General features: G+C 35.6%; 1 protein-coding gene across 2 annotated transcripts in view; it reads left to right on the forward strand.

Annotated features, from left to right (window-relative positions):
* The window catches only part of Cert1 (ceramide transporter 1), a 110,188-nt gene extending 86,328 nt beyond the window's left edge, over positions 1-23,860 (forward strand). The window contains exons 9-18 of one of the 2 annotated variants that reach the window (XM_048441496.3): positions 1,640-1,726; positions 4,186-4,278; positions 4,769-4,846; positions 9,385-9,480; positions 11,160-11,292; positions 12,392-12,462; positions 15,492-15,620; positions 16,325-16,454; positions 17,345-17,481; positions 20,843-23,860. In XM_048441496.3, coding sequence (XP_048297453.1) covers positions 1,640-1,726; positions 4,186-4,278; positions 4,769-4,846; positions 9,385-9,480; positions 11,160-11,292; positions 12,392-12,462; positions 15,492-15,620; positions 16,325-16,454; positions 17,345-17,472 — 945 coding nt within the window. In that variant the 3' untranslated portion in view covers positions 17,473-17,481; positions 20,843-23,860. The remainder of the gene's footprint in view (positions 1-1,639; positions 1,727-4,185; positions 4,279-4,768; positions 4,847-9,384; positions 9,481-11,159; positions 11,293-12,391; positions 12,463-15,491; positions 15,621-16,324; positions 16,455-17,344; positions 17,482-20,842) is intronic. The other variant, XM_048441497.3, reaches the window with a different exon arrangement.
* Positions 23,861-25,453: the final 1,593 nt, after the last annotated feature.

Genomic DNA, 25,453 nt, shown 5'->3' on the forward strand with positions numbered 1-25,453 from the left:
TGAAGTCTTTTTTTATTATTTAAAGATTTATTTCATTGTATTTTTTATGTGCAGGACCATTTTGATTGCATATATGCATGTTCTCAACATACATGCCTGGTGCCATGAGTTCTTAAGAGGACATCAGATTCCCTGAAACTGGAGTTTCATTTGGTTATGAGCCGCAATGTGGATGCTGGGAACTGAACCTGGGTCCTTTGTAAGAACAGCAAGTGCTCTAAACACTGAACCATCCTCCAAACCCATCTGTTGAATATTTTTATTCCATCTTGTTTAAAGTACACCTTCCCTCTTTTTTCCTTAGTGGAAAATAATGAACCAGCTTGATGACATGAAATCCGAGTACCTGAGAGTTAGTAGCAGGATGAGTAGCAGGATGATCAGAAGTTTAAGGCCAAGCTGGGCTGCATGAGACTCTGTCTCACATAATTCTTTTTAAAATGTGTAAGTTTAGTCCAATCTTTTTAAATCCCTGTGAATTTTAATTCTAAACTGAACAGTTCTCAGCAAAGGAATATAATATAATTCATTGGTAGAGCTGTCACCAAGCATAAACCAGATCCCATGTTCAAGTCTCTGCATTATAAAAGCAAACAAAAATAAGAAAAGATAAAGTTCCCAAGTAAACTATTATCTATCTTTATATTTCATTCCTTTTGAAGTTTTAAGCTATTTTTCCCTGTCAGTTGTGTGTGTGCAGGTGTGGTAACTAGCGGTTGCCATCAGATGTCCTCTGTCAATCTCTACCTTATTTTGTAGACAGAGTTCCTCATTGAACCCAGAGCTCACTATTTTGGCCAAGTTGGCTCGCCAGCAAGACCTGGGATCTACCTGTCTCTCGCCTTATGCTGGGGTTGCAGGCATATGCCTTTGATCCTAACTTCTACATGGGTGCTGAGGATCTGAACCCAAGTTCTCGTGTATGCTTTATACATTAGTTATTTTCCCTGCCCTGTTTCTACAATTTTAATTATCTTGTTATAATTTATTTAACTATGAGCATGAGTATGGCCAAATATAACTTTATAGGCAATAAAAGTTCAGTTTCAAGTAATTTGGTTGCTATAAAACGTTGCTACTGTTTTTTGGGGGTTTTTTTTGGCTTTTGTTTTGTTTTGTTTTGTTTTCCCCCTTACAATATTGAAATTCTTAAGCTTACAGGACCATAGAAAAGTAGAAAGCAGGATTCAGGTACTTCAGTAATCCCTGTTATAGACCTTAAACCTTGAAACAGTATTAGCCAGTTTACAGTAAATGAACCTGATATAATGACTTAAATCTGTAATTCCAGTTCTTAGGAAGCTGAGAAAGGAGGATTGCTGCCAAGTGGATGCCAGTGACGGCATCAGAGTGAGTTTAGGACAATGTAGAGTACAAAGTAAGACCCTGTTTCACAAATCAAAAAATATAGTGGATGAGGTATTTAATTGTATTACTTATGATTTATTAGAGTATATGTTACCACTGTGGTTAATACTATACTAGTATGCTTCCTAGTATAAAAAAGTTTTTTGTTCAATAAATGTGGATTAGGTCAATTTTGAACTTTATCCTCTCGGAGGTAATATCAAAGTTGTCAATGTTTCTGTTTCTGTAAATAAATGAAATAGTTGCTGTTTATTTCCTGTCTGTTATCTAGGAGGGTCCAAACAGTCTGATTAATGAGGAGGAGTTCTTTGATGCTGTTGAAGCTGCTCTTGACAGACAAGATAAAATAGAGGAACAGGTATATCTTCTCACATTCCTTTTAACACCACAGGTGTTCCTTGATATGTATTTATAGAATTGGAAAACTGAATGTAACTGAAATATTAGCTATCATAAGTATTAAAGAATCTTTGTGAGTCGGTTCCTTTATATTTTAATTTCCAAACAAAAAAGCCAATAATTCTTCAAAAGAAGTGTACATAGTTAATGTGAACTTAAATGGAAATGTTTTGCCTATTCTTCTGTTACTCTTAAAGAATTCAGCCTTAACCATTCTGATATCAGAAGGGTCTCTCTAAATGTCTTCTCAAGTACCATCTATATTCACAGGTTTAAGAGATTTTGTTTTTAGTGTTAGTACCACCCAGCTTTTATTATTAGCTCATTTATTGCCTTCAGCCTTCACCTTCAGTTCTTCCTCACTTTTACTTTGCTTTGCAGTCATCACTAAAGTTATAGCATTTATACCTCGCTCCTTTTATGGAAATTGACTGAAAGAATTTTTTAAATATTTAAATTCCGTTTTCAAGATTATTTTGATTCCTGGTGTCAATTCTATTACAATTCATTTACTGTATTTTACCACCAGATGGTACTAAAGGGTGAATTTTACTTTCTCATTTCTCTTTGATTCGCTACCTTTAAGCTGTCCTGTTTATAGTGTAGAAATTGCCTCCCGAGTCAAGTGTAACTAACCTAGATGTGGAGTATCATTTGTGTATTATTTTTACACCACAGATCTATCTATTATATCAGTTCGCTAGGCTAAGTAGCCAGGAGTAACTCCTTCATGACTTATCTGCTTCTCATATTTATTTTCTTTATATTCTTAAGTCAGTGTTTTAAAAGTTCGTTTTATAGTAATCTGTAAAGCTTCTTTTTTTCTCAAAAGATGCTGCACTGCATTCAGTTAAAATTCCAATTCCCAATTAATGTGTGATTTTGGAAGCCTAAGGTTGTTCTTAGAAGCTTAAAGTACAACCTGAAGTAGCATCATTTTGTTGTTGTTGTTGTTTTCTAGAATGTGTATTTGGGAATAATAGTGAACTCATTGTAATCAGTCTTCAGTTTGTATCTCTGTCAATGTTGCAAAGATAGAAATGACGTGAAAATACTATAAAGTAGTGAGCATCGGTGGTCCAGAAGATCAGTCTACAGATTTAAATCATTTACCTCTCTGTTCTCAGTGTGTGATCTTCAGCAGTTCAACAGCAGCCACTACAGAGATTCTCTACAAGTGACACCCTCATCACACATTTTGTAGTTTAAATTATTTGCAAACAAAGTAGAAGATACATTAAATAAATTGGTAAACAAGACAGCACTGAATACAAATTACCATCTGTCTTCTGTGTAGTTAAGAGATGAGTGCAAACACACCAGCACATTACTTTTAATAAATATTTATTTGAATGTGTGAAAAGAAATCAGATAAACTGAAGAAGAGGTAGGAAGCCAAGTGTCAGGTTAATAGGAGTTAGATAGTGAGATGAAGCAAACTGCTACATAGAAAGGAGATTAAAAAAAAAACCACATACATGAAATGATTTTAAGAAGCCAGAAGGGTTAAGCTAGTCCCTCTAAATGTGGTTGACAATTGCATGGCTGGGGCAGACTGCAGGGCCACTGGCAGTGGCACCAGGATTTATCCCTACTGCATGTACTGGCTATTTGGGAACCTATTCTCTTTGAATGTATACCTCGCTCAGCCTAGATATAGTAGGGAGGGCCTTGGACTTTCCACAAAGCAATGTGCCTTACCCTCTCTGAGGATTGGAAGTGGGAGGAATGGGAGGTTATGTGGAGGGAATAGGAGAAGAGGAGAGAGTGGGAACTTGGATTGGTAGTTTTTAAAAATCTAATAAATTAAAAAAAAAATGAACCCAGAAGGGAAGCAAACATGATGTTGGTTCTGATGACAATCTGTGGGCCATACCTGCTTGTCCTGGATGCAATAGAATAATCGAAATGGTTTGACCATACCTCAGATAAAAGAAACTTGGCAGTAACCAGGCAGTCGTGGCACACGCCTTTAATCCCAGCACTTGGGAGGCAGGCAGATCTCTGTGAGTTCGAGGCCAGCCTGGTCTACAAGAACTAGTTCCAGGACAGGCTCCAAAGCTACAGAGAAACCCTGTCTCAAAAGACAAAAAATAAAAAAGTAAATCTGGCTGTAATACTAACCTTGACTCATGAGACTTGATAATGTACAAGTAGTGGGTGAGAGAATTTTGGCTGGGAGCAATATAAAAGAGCTTTTCTCTGATCTAATGTAGTATCTGTAGAGTAGGAAGAGACCGATGTCGGATCTCTGAAGTAAGTGTCAGGATTGAGCAGAACTCTGTAGAGTAGCTTCCTCTTACATTAATTATTGCTAACATGTTTACTAATAAAATGTTAGTTTCAGATTATAGAAGCCATTTGTAGGCTGCAAAATATACCTCAGAATCATCTCATATTAACATATGTTTTTCTTAGTCACAGAGCGAGAAAGCCAGGTTACACTGGCCTACGTCTTTGCCGTCTGGAGATGCCTTTTCTACTGTTGGGACTCATAGATTTGTACAAAAGGTAAGTGAATGGCAGTTCACTGAAAGAATGTCTGTATTCCTCACAGGTCATGGTACTATCCTATAGTATAAGTTTTCTCGTCTCTTCATTAATTAAATAGTAAGGGGTGTTTTCGTATTGTTATATTCCCTATACATTCTCCAAAACAACTTATAAATCGTGTTCTGAACATAAATTCTTTGCTTTTTCTTTAAGGTGAAATGGAGGGGTGAGGATAGGGAACAGAGAATGGGAAATAGTTACTACAGTGTAGCAGTAAAATTTCTTCCTTGAGGTTAAGTACTTTGTATTTTTGGAAATATTTCATTTTTCTCGAATGAGTTTGTAGCCGAATATATAATAGGTGCATGAAGTCAGTTCTTGCTACTGTGCCTGTTATATATAGTGCTTTGTTTTCTCTTTCTTTATCTTGTGTTTGCAAGTTGGTACTGAATGCTCTGTTGTGCCTTTGTTCTGATTACTTGGTTTTTTCTTTGTCTGTCTCTGGTAGCCCTATAGTCGCTCTTCCTCCATGTCTTCCATTGATCTAGTCAGTGCCTCTGACGATGTTCACAGATTCAGCTCCCAGGTACTGTATGAATATATAGAGTGGACCTTAGTTCTTTTTGCTGTATTTCCGCCTGCTTGCCCAGTTCTTAGCAATCTATTGATAGGGCCACTTGTTTTGGTTTTGAATTTTAAATAGTCACAGACATTAAAAAGGCTTTTCTTATCGTCTAAATAATTCTCCCTTGTCAGCTTTGCATGGGCCTTTTCTTTTGTGTCCTCTACTAGGAGTAGCTCAGAATTCTGTCTTAAGGAAGGTAGTACTCAGAGTTTTTCAACTGAATTAAAATATATAGAATTAGCCTGTTTTTTTATTCGTCATTTAATGGCTGTATTTTTCCAGGTTCAACAACCTTCATGGACATGGATTATAGGATATGCTATATCATAAAAGTGAATTTTAACAGTCTCACTTTTGTTCTAATTTTAAATGCCTCAGTGATGATCAGCAAAAGAAGAAACTTTAGCTAAAGGTCATCTCATCACTGTTATGATACTAAATTCATTGAATAGGCTATATTTTCTTCAAGTTACCTGTGGATACTGTAGGTTAATATCCCTGTATATCTGCTAACTCTATAAAAGTTGATTTTAAGTATAAACATATACATATGTAAACACACACACACATAAACACACAAGCAGGCATGTGTTAATAAATACACACTTTAATAATTATCTTTTTGCTACCAAAGTAGATAATTCCTATAAACTATTCCATATAGTTTTATATTTAAAGGTATACTCAGTAACTTCACTCCCTACTAATAAATATCGGTTTACATACACATATACACATACACACAAAGAGAGAGAGAGTTTTTTCATTATAATTATTGTAGTGAGCATCGTTGAATTAGTTTCCTTATATAAGTCTTTTAATACTTATGCATATGTCTGCTTCATGTGTATTCCTAGAAGTAAAATTGTTGGGACAAAGGCCATGCAAGTGTCTTAAGTTCTATTTATTCTTACTGAAAAATTTTTAACCAGGAGACTTGGGCCAATTTATCTATACTGACACTAAATACTTCATGTCATTTTGCCAGTCCTACAGGCTATACATACTATTTTTTTTACTTCTAGCCATTTGTATTTCTTCAGTGAATCAATTATTCAGGTCATTGGTCATTTTCTTTGGGTAGCAGTGGTCTGTTACTTTATTAACATTCTTTTGAACCAGTTCTCTATAACTCTGACTATACAACAGCAAGCATAATTGTTTTCTTCTAACATGAGTAGGAAAAAGGTCAGAACCATGTTTGAGCCCTTCTGGATTTTCGTGTGTTACCATCAAAGGACAATTTTTGTCTTTAAAATTCTGTCCTGTTTCATAAAACCCCAAATTTAGTAGTATCCTAATGTACCTTATATTGTTTGATTTGGATGTGGGGTAGAAAGAAAAAAATTGTAATTGGAGTAATGCCCCTTTGTATTTTACTTGTATTCTATTTGTACTTTTTCATAGTTCATTGGTAGGATGCTAGGTGGGTAGATTCATTTCTCACTTTAGGTAAAAAGATTCAAGGACATGACTCCTGAAGTTATACTTACCTAGTTAACACTTGGGAGCCAGCGAGATGGTGAAAGCTAGTGAGCTTGGTAACCAGAGTTGCCAGCCCACATGGTGGGAGGAGAAACGGACTCCTACGAGTTGTCCTCTGGCTTCCAAAGTTAACACAGAAAACATAAATAAACGTTTTAGTCCAATAAAATAACTATCTGTTGGGGTATGATAGTATTTATTACTACTAGCAATATCCTGGAATATCAAAGTTTGATCCTGAAAAAATGGCTTTGACTTGCTATCAAACTTAATTGTCCCTAGCTCGCCATATCCTTTTGACAATAAATATATGTATGGTAAACTGGATAGATTACAAAGTTAGACCTGAAGTGTCAGTGGTCTCAGGTGCACAAGTCACTGCTTCTGTAGTGATATTGACTTCTTTATATTTCATTGCTGTGAGTATAGAATGTATTTTAATGAAATTTTACCTGTAACACTTACCTTAACTCTAATGTTATTATCTCAAGAAAGATACAGTGATAAGAAGATTCTGTGATAATAACTATAAAACTATAGTACTTCAGTTGGAAATCCTAGGAGAACAATGCTAGATCTATCTTGTTTCTTTGTCGGATTTTTCAAGCCCACTTTAGCCAAAATAAAACAAGACATTTTGCTTTTGGGTTTTTTGAGACAGGGTTGTGTGTGTGTGTGTGTGTGTGTGTGTGTGTGTGTGTGTGTGTGTGTGTGTGTGTGTGTGTGTGTAGCTCTGGCTGTCCTTAACTTCCTCTGTAGACCAGGTTGGCCTCAAATTCAGAGATTAGCCTGCCTCTACTGCCTCCCAAGTGCTGGGATTAAAGGTGTGTACCACCACTGCCTGGCAAAATAAAACAAGACTAAACTGTCTGTAGACAACAGTTAACTTTAATTTATGTACAGTCTTTTGAAATTTTTAATAGGAATATCATTTTTAAAATCTGCCTAGAAAGATAATATTCAGCTTGATTTCTGTACGTTGTGAAAAAGGTGCTCTCTCCTGTCAGATTGTATTTGGTAAATAGGCTTTTCTTTCTAGAAAAATGCAAATCAAAAATATTTGCAAAATTTGAAATACCTGCTTCAGAAATAATCTATAGAAAAGTAAAACTACTTGCATATGTTATGACAGAAAGAGTTATGGATGACACTGACAGTATTTTAAACTGAACTCCATCTTTACTAAAGTAAAATGGTTAACATTCCTCCTTCACATGTAAGCCTTGTGCAGTAGGGTTTTCTCATCTCTAACAACTCCCAGTTTCTTGCCCGAAGTAATATTTTTCAAATCTAAACATTTCTAAGATTTAAGAAACTCAAAATGGTGAGAGGTTCCTCTAGTGTAACAGGCAGGTGAATCAAGGCAACACTACTGGGTTAGGTTTCTTTCCCATACTAGGTGACAGCTCCCTAGACTTGTGGGACTCACATGCCTTTATGTATTTGTGACTTGGGATTCGGCATTAGACTCGCTGACTCACACAAAGCAGATTTCAGAGGGAAGAGGCACACAGCTTTCAGCACCTATAGTTGCTTTTTTGTTTGTTTGCTTTGTTTCTTTCTAATTAAAGCTTTTTACAATTTCAGAATATAGGGCTAAAGAAATGACTCAGTTATTTAACACTAAGAGTCACAACTAAAAGGACAAAATTATAGAATATGTTATTAGGCAAATTAATAAATTCCTCAACTCTAAAATCTGTGATCACTCACATTGACTTAAGAATTATGAATGCTATTAGTATTTGGTATTAAAATAGATTTTGGAGTACATATTATTTTATCACAAACTTTTTGGGTCATTGCTAAATTAGAAAATGCTTAAAATATCACCATTTTTAGTAACTAAAAATATATTCTAAGATCCAGAAAGCTTGTTGTAACAGAAGTATACACCCCAATAACATATTGATGACATCCTTTAGTATAGAAAATTAATAATAAATATTAAATTATAAAATTAATAAAATTATTAATTTTCTATACTAAATTAATACCAACTGTTGTTGGTATTTTAAGAATTTATGTCTCACAACTTTATTTCAAAATGTATAAACCATCTTCCTGATCAGTGTGCCAGGCAAGCCCAATAGACTTTATAGGAAATAAGAAGTTACATTCATCTAATTTTTAAATATGAGTGTGTTAAATATTCTCTGACTTTCTGCTTTCATTTATATATTTATTAATAAGATCATTGTGTTGGCATTATCATCTATCATTCTACTTTGTTTAAAGTATCTCAAACTGTTTGACTTTGTAAAGGACATTTTCATGAAGTTGTCTAAGTAAGTGGATTAGGATTCTGAGAATATGAACTATTTATTCTGTTTTCTTTGCTTATCTTGGTTATATACCAATAATCATATTTAGTAGGACTAGACAAATATAGATGTTCAAGTCCCTGGGCTCAGTCCTCAGTGCCAAAGGGTTAGACATTTTGAAATAATAAATTTAAAAGTGGTTACGTTTAAATGCTAGCATAAATGAATATTATTAATACTATTTATAAAAGAAATCAGAGCAAATAAATTAGAATAAAAGAAAAGGCTTATTTTATATTGGTTTATGTTCAGGAGAGTTTAACTGGGGCAATAAACATTTCCAGTTTAACACATAACAAGTTTTCTAAAAGTCTTAAATATAAGGACACTGGGACTGGATGGTGAGTGTGTGAGTGAGTGTGTGTGTGTGTGTGTGTGTGTGTGTGTGTGTGTGTGTGCACCTCAGTGTTCCATGACCTGTACTTCAGGACATCATCTCTATATTTTTAGTAAAGAATGCATAACCCAAGTTCATGTTACTTGACATCTTCCTGCATTTCAATTTCCCTGCCTATTTCATTAATCTGGATATGTGGAATGTGACTAAACTCATTGTCTCCATGTACAACTTACTAACTTCAGCTTTGTAAGCCTGCTATTTCTGCAATATTTAAGCAATACCGTTCTGTTTTAAAGATAGTGACTTACATATTACATGTGAATTCTCATGACTTTATTTTTCTCTTCAAGGTTGAAGAGATGGTACAGAACCACATGACGTACTCATTACAGGATGTAGGTGGTGATGCGAATTGGCAACTGGTTGTAGAAGAAGGAGAAATGAAGGTAATTCCCACACAAATTATTTGGGTTCCTAAGTGAAGACTACTGATATCAGTAATTAGTAAAATGTTAAAACAAGGTATTACATCAAAGTACAGTGGCTTCATTTCTATTAATTGATTTGTGATCATACTATAAATATATGAGCATAATACCTGTTTTGCATAGACAACAGAGAAAGTAAAAATAAAATGTGAGTTTTTTTTTTAATTAAAACAGACCTCAATTAGCTGATGGCTTCCTATTTAGATATTTCTCTGTCTCTCTTTTTTACCTTCATGTATGTATGCGTGAGGATGTTGATCACCTGGAACTAGAGTTCCAGACAGTTGTGAGCTGTCGTTTGGGTGCTAGGAATTGGACCCAGTCCTCTGGAAGAGCAGCCAGTGCCATCTCTCCAGCCCCTAAATAATTCTTTCAGTCTTTGGTTTAAATGTGATAAATATTGTTCCTAGATATTACTTTGTTATTCTGCTCTTTGGTCCATATTGTCTCCACCACACACTCACTGTTCAGATAAATCACTGTTCTTCTTTGGAGATGCAGACTGAAGAAATAAAAAGAAACCATGAGAGTTTAATAACCTAAGTGAAGTTCTTCTACCTCTAATGAGGAGTAAACAAAAGACATTCCTCTAACCCACAGAATTAGAGAGAGTGAAATTGGGGTTATCAGTGAGAAAGTTAATTTTCTGTAACAATAGGTTTCCCAATTTATGTAGCATATTATTTTAGAGAGGTTAAACAGATTTGAAAGAACTAAACAAGAGACCTGTGCATCAAGCACAATATGATCAAGACATTCAGTAGAATATATAAGCAATGGTAGAAAAGACAAGCTGATATGTTTTAGAGAGGATCAGGAATATGTTTAATAGTTTTGTAAGCTTTGAATGTAGAAACTTTTAAAGTCCAATTTCCAGTTTGAGCAATGATGAAATTTCTAGTCCTGATAAAATACATAAATAAACATGTCAAGAAGAGATGGCACAAAGGAGACTGTCAGGTGTGAGCACTCCAAAACATGGCAGCTCGTTCTCACCACATTTCTTTATTTCTGGGAAGAACTTATCAGAGATTTCTCTAAAGTGTAATTGTTAAATAATGGATTATACTTATCACTTAGCATACATAGCCTCAGTGTTTTAAAACCATGAAACTGTGTTTTTATCCATTTGCCAGAATGTTTGATTCATAATGCTAATTTATATTATTTTTTAATCTGTAGCAATTCATATATATGAATTTTTCATGGTTGAAATTTACCTTCGAACTGGGCATGGTGGCATACACCTTTACCCCAGCACTGAGGAGGTAGAGACAGGTAGATCTCTCTGAGTTCTAGGCTAGTCTAATCGACATATGGAATTCCAGGACAGCCACGCTAGCCTTAAGCTTGCAGTCCTCAAGCTCTATCCTCTCGTGTCCTGGAATTACAGGCACGTACCACCAGGCCTTGCAAAATCAGCTCAACTTGAAAGCATACTTTCAAGATAAACTTCAAGAGTCTAACTTTTTAAAAAATTTATTTTGACAAAACAGTTTTTGGTTTTTTTTTTTTTCTTTGCACACAGTGCAGGATGTGTGCATTGCATGAGAGCAGCAGGGTACCTGACCTAGAATGCCCAAGAGCCAAGGGTTTGAGTTTTGTGGGTTTTTTTTTTTCAAATATTTTTTCCTTAGGTATACAGAAGAGAAGTCGAAGAAAATGGGATTGTTCTGGATCCTTTGAAAGCTACCCATGCAGTTAAAGGTGTTACAGGACACGAGGTCTGCAATTACTTTTGGAATGTTGATGTTCGCAATGACTGGGAAAGTAAGCTATCGTCATTAATACATTATACCAAATAATTATTTTCATTTTCAACTTAATGTCAAATAAAACCTGATTGTCTGTATCTGATAGTTTATCAACTCATTGTAAAGAATATTAAGAGAATTGAATACAGAATTAATTATACCTTAATTTCATTTGCAAGTGGTGGTAGTGGGATCAAACCCAAATCCTCACATATGCCCAGCTCATATACCACTGAGTTACCTCCACAGATCCATATCTTACTTTAAAGATGGGTCTCACTATATAGCCAGGCTAGCCTTGGATTATTAGCACCTTTGTTTGCCTTTCAAATTGTATGATTACAGGAATGTACAACTGTGCCTGAAAATACTTTTAAGTAGATCTTTTCACTGTTTAGAATACTTAAGATATTATATCACTGGATCCAGTGCCCTAAAAGTATCTCGTGTTAGGTAGGTAATTCCATACAAATAAAGTGAAATTCATGTGCATGAAATGGATTTGTCAAAAGTGACAGGACAAGTTAGTACAAAAGTCAGGATTGTTGTGGGAGATTTCTCACCCATCTACTCTTTCCTAAATTGCCCTGTTTCTGTGACAAATCACCAGACGAACATACTGTAATCAGCTTAGAATTATTTTCATGTATGTGTTCTTAGACTCACAATTCATAAATATAATTATTTCTGAACATCATAAGGTATTTATCACTGGCATTTTGACATTTGTTCCTCAGAAATGTAACTACCTATGCCAAACTAGAGCACACTAACCTAGTAAGTGAGGTGAAATAGAAGAGTCTAGCATTAGGGGCTATTTCAGCTGCGGTAGGTACAGTAGTGATTAGAACTGCTTGTTGTGCTATGGAAGACACTGTACTACAGAAAACTTCCTGGTAATCAGCCTCACAGCTACCTTCTGGAGAACAAAAGTAAACTCGTAGCTCTAGTTTCAAGTACTAGCTGCCTTCCATTTCAATTTAGCCTAGGTAATTCAAGATCCTGTTTGTTTTACCATAATGTTCTTTATAATTCACTCCTCTTGAGTGAATTGCATTCTAGAAAATGAAATACATCTTCTTTTTCAGCTGCTAATATGCTTCTTTTCATTTCAGCTACTATAGAAAACTTTCATGTGGTGGAAACATTAGCTGATAATGCAATCATCATTTATCAAACACATAAGGTAATGATCTTGTCATATGTCCCCAAAGATGCCAGTAATTCAGATTCAAACATACAGATTTGCTACAGTACAATTTTGCAGGAGTTTCAATTTAAATCCTACCAAAAAAAAAAATCCAAAGAAATTCATTTGTTTGTTTGTTTGCGACAGGGTTTTTCCATGTAGCCCTGACTGTCCAACTATGTAGACACCAGACTGGCTTCGAACTCACAGAGCTCCACCTATCTCTGCCCCACAAGTGATAGAATTAAAGCCATGTGTCAGTAAATTCAGCTTGAGACCCAAAGACTTTATTACAGCCTCAGGAAGGTCTATATTTGAAAATGTTATCATTACATTTAGAACAAAAATGTATGGAGTTAAGAATCTGAGGAATAGTCTAGATGCAGCCCTGGATAAAGATCCGTAGTTAGTTTCTCTCTATGTAGATCCGAAATCTAGAAAAGAACCTTCTGGGCTTCATTTAGATAGTTTTTAGTTTAGTGTCTCACCCTGTAAGTAAAAGTCTATCCATTATGTACAAGTGATAATTCCCTATGACAATAGTGAAGGTTAGGGAATATGGCATTAGCTATATAAAGATGAGAATTATCTACCTAGATTATCTGGAGACAAGGAAAAGTTGAGAGATTGTCATACCATTAAAGCACATGGAAACATTATTTAAACTGGTTCCCTTGATTTTAGTTCTACCACTGCTTTTCTATATATCTAAAGTTGCTGAGTTTTCTTGCCTTTTGTTTGTTTGTTTGTTTGTTATGCTTTTTCTTTTTGGGGAAATGCCAAATAATTTTTTTTGCTTTGTGTGTGTGTGTGTGTGTGTGTGTTAGTGTGTTATGTATGTGTACATGCCACATCATATGTGTAAAGGTCAGAGGACAACCCACTAGTGTTGATACTCTCTGCTACCATGTGGGCCCCACAGATCAAACTCAGGCCATCAGGCCCAGTAGCAAGTGCCTCATTCTCTGAGGCAGCTCACTGGCCCCGAAATACTTTTATGCAAAGTAAAAGAGGAAAGTATAGAGAAATCCACTAAAAGCAATACTGTTTGTGTAAAATTATATAATAATTCAGTGAGTACTTAATTTTCCTAATCAGTAGGGAGTTTCTGTCTTGTAAAAATGTTTCTTGAGTTGAATATGAAAAATTAACATGAATTTCCTGAACCCAATGTCCTTATGTGAGATGTCTTCTATCTATTGTGAGCTTGCTTTATTTCACCTGCTCCACAGATGTGTGACAGTAAGTGTTCCGTATCAACATACAGGTTTTGGAGTCTAATATGAAATATAAAGTTTGTAAACAAAGTATCAGATAATTGTCCTGTAATATGTAATGAAGATAAATGGCCAATAATTTAGGGCAGAAGAAATTTACTACTAGAAAATAATTGATCTTGGGAAGCAATGTGCTGAAAGTATTTCACCTGCTAAATACTAAATGGAAAGTATGATAAGTTATATTTAAACTGAAAACTAAAAGTTCTTTAAATGCCCCATTGTGTAACAAAAATTAAGATACACTCTTGTTTTTGTTCACTGGGTTTTGGTTTAATATGGTTTGGTTTTTGGGGGTAGGAGCGCTGCAGGGGTGAGAGAAGGATATGAAGGAACTGAGAGATGTGTGGAATTAGGGTGCAAAATATGAAATTCCCGAAGATTCAATAAAGAATTATGTTAAATAAAAAGATTAAGGTGCAATTATTGTCTTCTTCCTAGAATAAGGTTTTCGAATTATCTTTTCGGCAAAGTCAGATAATAGGCTACAACTTTTTTTCATTAAATTTAACTTCTTTGATGAAAAATAAAAGAGGGCTGCCCATCTCATGACATTGGAGTCATTTTTGTTGTTGTCCTTGTAGCTTTATATTCCTTACTTTCTTTTTGTTTGTCTTAGTTTTTGAGACAGAGCGTCATGTTGCTCAGGCAGTCCTTAAATTCAAGCAGTCTTCCTGCCTCAGTGTCTTGAGTGACTGAGACTACAGGTTTGGTGCTATGCCCAGCTGATTCACTAGTCCTGCTTATGTTTGTTGTTGTTCCTTGTTTTTATGAGCGAGGGTCTCGTGTATCTCAGACTGGCCTCAGACTCGCTGTGTAGTTCAAATGTCTTATCCTCTCAAGTGCAAGCATGAAAAAGCACATGGTTTATTCTGTGCTGGGGATTGAACCCTAGGACTCAGTGTATAATGGGCAACCATTTACCAGCTGATCTGCATTCACAACCCTGATCACCTGATTCTAATGAAGTTCGAGCAGATATAAAGACAACAGTAAATCTTTATATGTTGTCTTATCTGTATTTGCCAAACTTAATGAAATTTCAGGTCTTTAAAAAAATAAAGTTTTACTTTGCAGATGTATTGAAATTGAGTTGTTGGCCATTTATTGCATTCATAGCTAAGAATGGTACATTATTATATAATAAGGGCAGAGTTCAATTTCATATACCAAATATTCAGCATAAAAAGTAACTTGAACAGGATAGTTTGTTTTTTCTGTCATCTACATAGTTCTAGTTAATAAGCTGTATGTCATTTCCATAGCAGGTAGTTTTTCTTATACTTTAAAGTAGAAATAGTTGATAGAAATGGTTGAAAATTAATTCAGAAGTGTTATGAAGAACACGTTTTTTAATTTTACTTTGTAATTCTTTGATTCTCTAAGTAGAACGTTGACAGAAACTATGGAGAGTGGATTGTCCCATTGTTGTTTCCTGGATACAAAGTTTCTGTCTATGGTGATAATTTCAGGTATATTACAGTTCCATATATTGTGGCTGAACTAACTACATTTGATGTGCTAAATTGTACACTAAAAATAGTTAGAGTGGTGAATTTACAGTGATTTTAAAAGGAGAAAGAATACTTTGAAAACTCTGGAAAGCTGTTGACTGTTGAGATGCATCTTTGTGAGGATTCTGATGCTTCCCACTTAAAGTTTGATAAATTCCAACTTCATGGTACTTAGAGTTCTGCATGACAGCTGAATAAAAGTAATTCAGTCACAACACCTTTCATTCTTCCACAGCGAGTGTGGCCTGCATCTCAGAGAGACGTGCTGTATCTTTCTGCGATTCGAAAGATCCCAGCCTTTACTGAAAATGACCCTGAGACTTGGATAGTTTGTAATTTCTCTGTGGATCATGACAGCGCTCCTGTGAGTACAGTATAGAAATGAATATAACTCTACAAAATAAAGCCAAATACATAAAGCAGCCAAATTTAAACACACTTCCCTCCCACCCACACATAGATACTTGATGTGATTTAGATTTTTGTTGTTGTTGTTGTTAGGTCATTTGGAAAACCCTTTTGTTTTCTGATAAGTGCCAAGGCTGTCAGCACCCCAACTGGAGCTGTTTAGCTTTCCTTCTGAGTTTGGTTAGGTAGCTACTTGGGTAATCCCAATAGCTTACTTCCTAAAGTTAACTCTTGAGCCATTACTAACTACTGGAAACCTGTTGTTTCTCCCTGATACAGTACCATTTAGTACTTTGGAAGAGGGAAAAACTTGGTGTCTATCAGTTTGACATATATTAATTGGTGATTGTAAGATTTCAAACGGAGGCGAGTGCTCTTTTAAGGACCCAGGTTCAACTCAGTACTGACATGGTGGCCCACAACCATCTGTAACTTGTATCAGGGGACCTGACATCCTCTTGTATTCTCTGGGCGCTGCACATGCAGTGTGCTCAGGTATCACCCCTGTGCACATAAAGTAAAAGTATGCATCCGTTATTTTAAGGAAGTTTTACTAAAAACTTCATAACAGTTTAAACTAATGTAGTAATAGGGGAACAGAGATTATAAAATAATGAATATTCTACAAACTGATGCTAGTTTGTGTGTCTGTTTTGACAGCTGAACAATCGATGTGTTCGTGCCAAAATCAATGTTGCTATGATTTGTCAAACCTTAGTAAGCCCGCCAGAGGGAAACCAGGAGATAAGCAGAGACAACATTCTATGCAAGATTACGTATGTAGCTAATGGTATGTATTGTTTGTTCTAATTGATAATGTGCAGGTTCTTGACCCATCATCTACATATATCCAATTTCCTAGTCTTTAAGCTGGTTAAGTTAATATATAGAATTGTGTGGAAAACATTGAAAGTCCACATGCCTGAATTTCTACCTTAGATATAGTATATGAGAATTTTTGTTGTTGTTTTTGTTTTGAGACAGGGTTTCTCTGGCTTTGCAACCTGTCCTGGCACTAGCTCTTGTAGACCAGGCTGACCTCAAACTTACAGAGAACCGCCTGCGTCTGCCTCTCGCGTGCTGGGATTAAAGGCATGCGCCACTACCACCCGCCAGAAATAGTATATGAGAATTTTTTTTTGTATATGAGAATTATTAAAGTTATAACTGGGTGCATAAATTTTAAAATTTTGTGTATAGATCACTGTTTCATATATCTTTGGTTTTAAGAGCCATTTTATATATAGTTGCCTTGTAGAATGTATTTATAATTAGAAATAGAAACAAGAGTGGGAAAATTACTTAATTAGACTTTTAGTTTTCTAAATCTTCTCTGCCAGTCTTTGATAGCTGCCAGGGTCATTAGTTCATTTTAACTCACTGTTGTACAAGCCTTTCTGTCACTTGTGTGTTTAAAGAAACATTTGTTACTATTTAGTTAAACTTTAAATGTTGCTGTGTTAGTGTTTCCATGGTGTTTAGGAAGAATCAAGGCAATTTTAGAAAGATATATAGCCTTTCTTACTATCTGATGAGGGGCATTGGGTGATGAATAGTTTCAGGTCCAGAAATGTTAGCTGTTTCAACATGAGGAGTGCTTGAAAGCAAAGGAATACATAGGTGCTTCACATGGAAGTGGAGAACTGTGTCTTAATAGTTTTAACTTCCCTTTATTTCTAGTGAACCCAGGAGGATGGGCGCCAGCCTCGGTGTTAAGAGCAGTGGCAAAACGAGAATATCCTAAATTTCTAAAACGTTTTACTTCTTATGTCCAAGAAAAAACTACAGGAAAACCAATTTTGTTTTAGAATGAACAGGTATGGAGGATCTATTAGCCTTGCTGACTAGGGGGTTGCAAATTTACTCTGCAGATAGTAAATTCAATTAGTTATTAGAAGGATGTGTTGAAAATGTTTTATGTTCCCAAGTAAAGGGCTGTAGTCTTTAACACCTACTAATTTTTCTTCTGCTATTAAAGAAATGTTGACATTACAGAATTACATTATAGAATGCAAGAAGTACCAACTCCCTGTGTTACTCTTTCTCAGAAACTAGTTGCTTTTTCATCTGTTCTTCTAGACTTATACATATTCATGTATACTAAAGGTCAAGTGTGTGTGTGTGTGTGTGTGTGTGTGTGTGTGTGTATGTGTGTACTAATATAGGGTTGTTTCTCAGTCAAGTACACAGTGCAGAGACAGAAATCCTACTGTGTCACTTTCTACTTTTTTTTTTTCCAAGACAAGGGTTCCACTATGCAGCCCTGGCTATCCTGGAGCTCACTATCTAAATGAGAATAGCCACAAACTCAGAGATCCATCTGCTTTGGCTGTAACAAGTCTTTCTCTGTTGACCTGCCAGCCAGCTCCCAAATAATGACCCAGAGATTTACTAATTATGAAAGCTCAGCCCATAACTTAGACTTGTTCTAACTAGCTCTTTTATCTTAAATTAACCCATACTTTTTAATCTATAGTCTACCTACCACATGACTTTTTACTTTTCTTTCATTCTGTACCTCAGACTTGTTCTGTGTTTCTGGCATCTCCTCTGTGTGCCTAGATTCCTTCCCAGTTCTTCTCTATGCCCAGAAGTCCTGCCTATTCTCCCTGTTTTAGTTATTGGCTGTTTAACTTTTTATAAACCAGTCACAGTGGCATATCTTTCCACAGTGTAATCAAGTATCTGTCAACTCTGCCTCCTGAATGAGTGCTGGAACTAAAGGAATATACCCCTACACCAAACAGTTTCATATTTTTTTTGAAGCACAGTGCCTTTGAACTCGAGCTCACTGGCTGACCAGCAAGCCCCAGGGTCCTCCTGTCAGCACTCCCAGAATTGGGATTGCAGCTACCTGAAACTGTCCAGCTTTTCACTTGGGTACCACTGATCCAGACTTAGGTTCTCATGAGTACCTTACTGACTAGGCCTTTTTCTCCACCCCCAAAAAGAATAATTTTTGAGCATTTAAAATAAACATGCTAGGACATTCATAACATTTGCCTCTAGAGTGCTGGGTTCAGAGCAGTGTTTCTTTGACTTGACTATACATGTGTAGAATGGAAATAAGTGAAAACCTTTTTAAAATCTCTGATATAGGAAGTAATGTTGTTTGTACACACACACATATACACACACACAGAGGAATATCACTGAAAAGACGTACTGTCCTACATTTGACCATGGCTTTCTTAAATCCAATTTGAGCATGGTATTTTGTTTGTTTGTTTGTTTGTTTGTTTTTCCAAAATCCAAAGTCAAGCCCTAACATACATTAAACATCCTTTTTATCTTACATAGCTTTATTTTCACAATAATTATGGAAGGTGTTTTAGTGGTTCCTAGCATTGAATGCTTAGGAAAACTAACAGTTTCAATTCTGGTATTATGGGAGTTAATGGGTTGTTCTTTCAAGAGTTGATATCAACCAAAACTGGGCCAGGGGTTTGGGCATGTTTATTTCTTGAATAAGACAGACACCACTCCATACACACATAACTTAAGTAGAATTATCAAGTTCTTGAAAATAGTATTTCATTGTAATTTCTGCCTAAGGCTGAGAGAAATACAATGCTAGTTCATAGACTAATGCTCCAGAAACCTGATACATTGCCTCTTTACTTACAAATGTTGCTCTCCATGTTTTCCCTGTAACTTTCAAAAGATCTTCTGTTACTTGCAGAGGAAGATTTTCAAATATACAAGGTCAATCGTTTTACATCCACGAGTGATGTAGGAGGGTCTTCTATCTATCTGTTGCTTTCATTGGTTAGTTAATAAAGAAAACTGCTTGGCCTGTAGGTCAGAACATAGGTAGGCAGGGAAGACAGAATAGAATTGTGGGAGAAAGAAGCAGAGTAAGGCAGAAGCAGAGAGCTGCCTGCCATGAAGCTGCCAGGTTAGACATGCTGAATCTTTCCAGGTAAGCCACGACCTCGTGGTGAAATACAGTTTATTAGAAATGGGTTGAATAAATATGTAAGAGTTAGCCAATAAGAGGCTAGATATAATGGGCCAGGCAGTGTTTAAAAGAATACAGTTTCCATGTAATTATTTCGGGTAAAGCTAGCCGGGCAGGCAGCAGGAAGCTGCCCGCAATTCCCTTTACAGAGTTTCCCCTTTTTCTGTTTAAACAAAAAGGAAGGCTTTAACTTTAACATAGCAAAATTACATATAACAAAACAGTTATAAAGCAAGAATTACATTTACAATATTTATATCTATTTTATCTTTTATCATAACTAAGGAAAACTATAACTAACTATTCTTCAACTCCATCAAAGACTCCAGAAGGATATAATATTACCTAAGTAAACAAGAAATAAGCAACTTTCAAAAAGTCTAAAAATGACAGAGACATCTCACTGTCGGTACAGTCACCCAAAGTATTTTTTTTTTTTTTTACCATTGGGGCATCCATCTTCAGCCTATAGGCCTATAGTATCCAGCAGACATTTCCATGAAGCAGGAAAATCCAAAGACAGTTCAGTCACTTTTTACTGTGTCCTGCAGAATGTCTTAGAGACTCTTTCATAAATCAGGAACCCTGAAAGACCATCTCACCTTTAGGCAAGTTCAGCAGTCCTCTCTCTGTGGATTGTTTGTGTCCAGTTTATACAACAGTCCAGGCAAAAGCAGTTTCTTGCCCACATGGTTATCAAACTCCATAAGGAGCCTCTTCAATACCCATCTTCCTCTTGAAGTAGCTTGTGCTGCCAGGAGCAGACGTGTCTCATTGTCATGAAAAGCCCTAAGTTATTAAAACATTAAATGCCATATTCTGTAGTCTTTGAAAGATATGAAGAATGCCCTTCTTAAATATATCTATGCACATCTAGAAAATCTAACTATCATGACTACAAGCTTGACTATTATTGATGATTATCCATTAACAACTTATATATCCTAATTATACATTACATTTTTAAATGAACTACATAATCACAATACCTTAATCAAGAGCAGAAATACAAATACATATAACAAAATTGACCTTAAAATCCATACCAATGCAAATTATTCATATTTATATCACACAAAGATGAAAATCCTTTAAAGACATAATTGTAGAGATTCATTGTATGCTATGAACATGGAGTGTGGGATCCATCTTTTTGGTAGTCTTCTTGCTTTCCTAATCTATTTCACAGTTTTATGTGTCATTTTTTTCCCCTGCAGTGACTGAAGCAAGGCTGTGTGACATTCCATGTTGGAGAAAGATAGAAAAAAAATGAATGCTCTAAGTTGGAACGCAGGATCTACAGCCTTGTCTGTGGCCTAAGAAGAAACATTGCAATAGTAAAGCTGGGTATCTAACACTAGCCATCTCCTGCTAGATCTCCTCGCTCAGTGTGTAACTATAAATACATGTAAAATCACATGTATATGGCTATATTTTTATTTGCTTGCTCCTAGGAGAGAAAAAAAATAACTTTGAATTACAACTAGGAATTAATTCATGCTTTAATTTTTGGGAACTTTTTCAGAATTTTTTATTTACCACAGTCCAGCCTAAGATCCTCAGTTGTATCAGGTTTTGTGCACAAAAGAAAAGCACAGAAGTTGAATGCACCTGAGGCATGTGCTCTCTGTGCACCAAATATTCAGATGGGCTTCTACAGGCCTGCAGTCTGTGTCTGTGTCCAGAGTTTTTGACTTTTTGCTTTGTATAATCATAGAATCTATTGCTGCTGATTTCTATAAGGATTCATGTTGTGTGTCTCTTCATAACTGAGGACTGTTGATAACCTGTGATTTTGCCTTTTCTATAGTCTTACTCCCATGAAGAACATTAGTTCTGATGGAGAAAGAATGAAAAGCTTTATTTTCTCCCCCAGATATCTTTATATTTTTATTATATATTTTAGTTGTGTACTATGTGCTACCAACTTTTTTCAGTTTGTTATGGACACAATTTGGTAATTTCTAAATTGGTTCTGCCTGCCTTCAGTCAGAAACATCTGTACATCTCTTGTGGGTATAAGTACTTTATAATACAATGGTCAGGATAAATGAGTTGATATTTTTCCTGAAATTTGTAAGAGAATATATGGTATTACTTGTTAAACCAAATCAGACTGTTTGAATTTGACATTTGATTTAATATTTCTAGTATTCTGTAGCAAATATGTTAGTTTTTCTAGCTTGGATCACTTTAAATGATATATCACAAGGTATACATAGAAAATCTAAGCAATGCTCCCATTTGCCTCTTGATTATAAATTTCAGCAGAACAATACAATTAATTCCACACTATTCAAACTGAAATGCTTTCTTTAGTTGCTATAAGAAGCTAACATGTAAAATACCTGACATAGTTGTAGTCCTGTGAAAACTTTGACTCATGGAGTTGAGGCAAGGAATGGTACTCATGAAGCTGAGATGACTGCCCACTTCAAACTCTTCATTGCGTTTATAAGCAGATGTATTTATGTATATCAGAGGCAATTTGTAGATGCTTTGCTGGCGTGTTCCTCTCTTTAGAAACACAAAAATCAGACCCTTTTTGTAAAGCAGAAAGTCATGTCATGTAAAACATGACCTGTATATATTCCATACATGAAAGTGGAATCTAAATGATAAGTGCAAGGTGTGATAATTTAATGATGGGATTAGTCTGATCAATTAATATGCACAATCCTGGAAGTGAATTACTTGCATCAGATAGAATGATATTTATTACTCTGTACAGAGAGAAAAGTACATATTAAACATAGAGCTTACATTACATGCACGCAGTTTCATGTCCCATAAATCTTTTATATTTTTAATTTTCCTTTCTCTAAATGATGTGCATGGAATATGCCTTATTACAGAAATGCTATTCATAATTTGACTCTGTGGAAAAGTGCCTATATGGTGGTAATGCTAGGAAGGCAAGTGAGATAGATTATCATACCAGTTTACATCACCAGTTAGCATTTTATATTGTGATGTTTAAAAAAGAAAAGTTTATACCTCAAATGTGTATTTTATTTTACAATCAGCTGTGGGGTTGGGATGGGAGAACTGGGAGGGTTGGGAGGGAAAGTTTATTTGCCGTAGGTGGGAATCTTAAAAAAAAAAAAGAAAAAAGAAAAAAAAACTCTACGCCCATTATAAATGTTCCTCTGTTTGCATTTCTGATAACTATGATGAACCAGACAGTAACTCTTTCATAACTAAATTGGATAGCTTTATTTTACAAAGATATGCAAAGTTTCTGAAGCAGTGTCTGAATCTAATCATCACCTGTTGCATTTGCACTAAATGTGGTGATATACTTTTACAATTTATTCTGTAAATAAAATGTTACACTGAACATGTTTGTATTTAAAAAAAGATAAGAAATTATACATTCAGTAATTGCACTCTTACTTTATTGGAGTTAATCCTGCCCAATCAGATTTAGAAATGAGTTCAGAAATACTGAAAGTATTCAAAAAGTCAAAGTTAGGAGGAGCACTGGCCATTTTACAATATTTAGACCCTCAAGAATTACTTTCATTTAGCTAATTCCTACATACTGAATATTTATGATGTCTCTCCATACATGGGTATTTCTCTTTACCTAAGCCCCCATTCCATGCCCCCCCCAAACAATCCCCTATGCTCAATTCTCCTGGATTACTTTTTGCTTTGTTAGACACCTGAAAAATATTGGTGATGTGGGGATTTGTCCCTGCATGTGAGTAAACAGGATGAGAGAGCAGTGTTCCCCTTGGGGTTGAAGACTGTTTGAGGTAGAAAACTTGATTTGGTGTTGCTGCAGGAGGAAAGAAGGGGGTATCTCAGAGGTGTGAGGAAGAAATAAGAACAGGAAGCATGGCTTTGTCATCCGTTTGTTTCCATGACTAATTTATACACCTATACAGTATCAGTGTCAGTTGCTACTGAGAATTTTAACTGGGCTGAACTGGTTCGCTTGTGAAATTGTGCTGGTTATCTTTAAGCTTAACAGTTGTTTGTCTGATCAGACACTTTACCAGTATTTAGTCCAGGCTGTACAGATGATGTATTTGGATTGTTGTCATTGTTCATCTACAGACTCAAAACATAATCATTTTAAAGTACCTTGGGAGTGTGTAGAGTGTAACTATAATAGCTTTATGATTCTGATGATGTTTTTTTAAAAAAAATGGATCTTCCATGTTACAATCACAAAATTAAAACCAGTATTTAAAAGTGGAGAAGTATTAAAATATTATGGACAAATATGCTTGCTTGCTTGATTTGTTTTCCTTAACCCCAAGGTACTGTCTTAGATAATTTTCTGGGTCGTTATGAAAGTTTTCTTGAATTACTCCCAATTTGGTAGTCCTTTTTGTAATCCCATTAGGGATCAAGAAAACTTTGAGGGAAAAATCTAATTTTTGTTAACAAATCGGAACAAGCATGTACTAAAGGTAAGTATTTTGCCAGTCTTTTGCCATATGTATTATGTATATTATGTAATGGGTTATAATTTAAATGAATTTATTATGAATTACACTTAAAAGACTTATTGCTAGAACGTGAAGCCATATACAGTTTCTGAGTTTCTAAAATGGAAATGCAGCACCTTGAGTCACACACACGTAATGTGTATTCATCCATGTGCACTTAATCATAAATGCATAATTGCTCATTTATTTACAAAATATCAGCTCTGCTTCTTGTAGTTCTAGAACATCCATCATGAGAAGTGTAGACTTGGAGTGTACTAATTTGGGTCTCTTGATGATTGTATTGAAAATCACTGAATGCATTTCATCTCTAGTGTTGAGTGTTAACTGTGTAACCTGATTAATATAAGCCAACTACCTGATTTGAGTTGTGATCACACTGTTTGGCCTCTCCCTTGAGTAGGCTCTATTGGGTGCCTGCAGCCTTCTTCAGCTAATTTCCCATATTCTTTAATATTCTGATGTTTCCACAACAACTTAGTCTTCACCTTCTAAGCTTCATGCACAGCCCATTTAGGAATTCCTTACAGGGAATCTGATTGTTACATGTGCTGCCTGGCCTTAACTGCTTTCTGGAGCCTTGGTGCAAGTCTCCATACCCACTGTTGCATTCTGTGCACCTGTTAAAACTTTGCACATCAGCTGGATGTGGTGTTCACACTTTTAATCCCAGCCAGCACTCTGGAGGCAGAAGTGGGCAGATCTCTGAGTTCAACACCAGCTTAGACTTCAAAGAGAGTTCCAGGACAACCAGACCTGTTACAGAGAAAACATGTCTCCATACAACAACAAAAAGTACCACATCAACAGAGTTCAATATAGATACCATATCTAGAGTCATGGTGATCCTCTCTGGAAAGGGCTTACAGACTAGAAGGGTCACCTGGATGTCCTAGAAGTTCATTAATCCAGTCAAATTGACTATCACAATTGATCATCCTACCACTTGGTTTCTTGACTTCTTGTCCTCCCACAGAAAGGGATGAGACAAGAAAAGAAAACATCACTACAGACAAATCCAAAGGGTATATTTCAGCAGATTCTTCAACTTGTGAGCATGTTCTAATACAGCACTTTTCTGGGCTACCTGCCACTAAATAGCCTCTGATAAAAGAGCAAACTGATTCTATCCAAGTTGGTTTACTGTGGTCATTTCTATTATTTATTTGAATTTGGAAGATGAGTGGTAGCTAGATGAACAGAAGGAATCTGTACAGCCAAGTCAAGGTTTAGTCCGTGTCTAAACCATTTTGGTAATCTAAGTGCTTACCAATAATTCTCCTGCCACAAAACAGTCGCCAGAATAAACATTTTTGTGTTCATTTTTTTGTGGTGTTTAAGATGAAGCTCAGACCTTGTTCACAC

Source organism: Myodes glareolus, chromosome 15, assembly GCF_982192425.1.
Source record: "Myodes glareolus chromosome 15, mMyoGla1.1, whole genome shotgun sequence".
NCBI classification, from domain to species: domain Eukaryota; kingdom Metazoa; phylum Chordata; class Mammalia; order Rodentia; family Cricetidae; genus Myodes; species Myodes glareolus.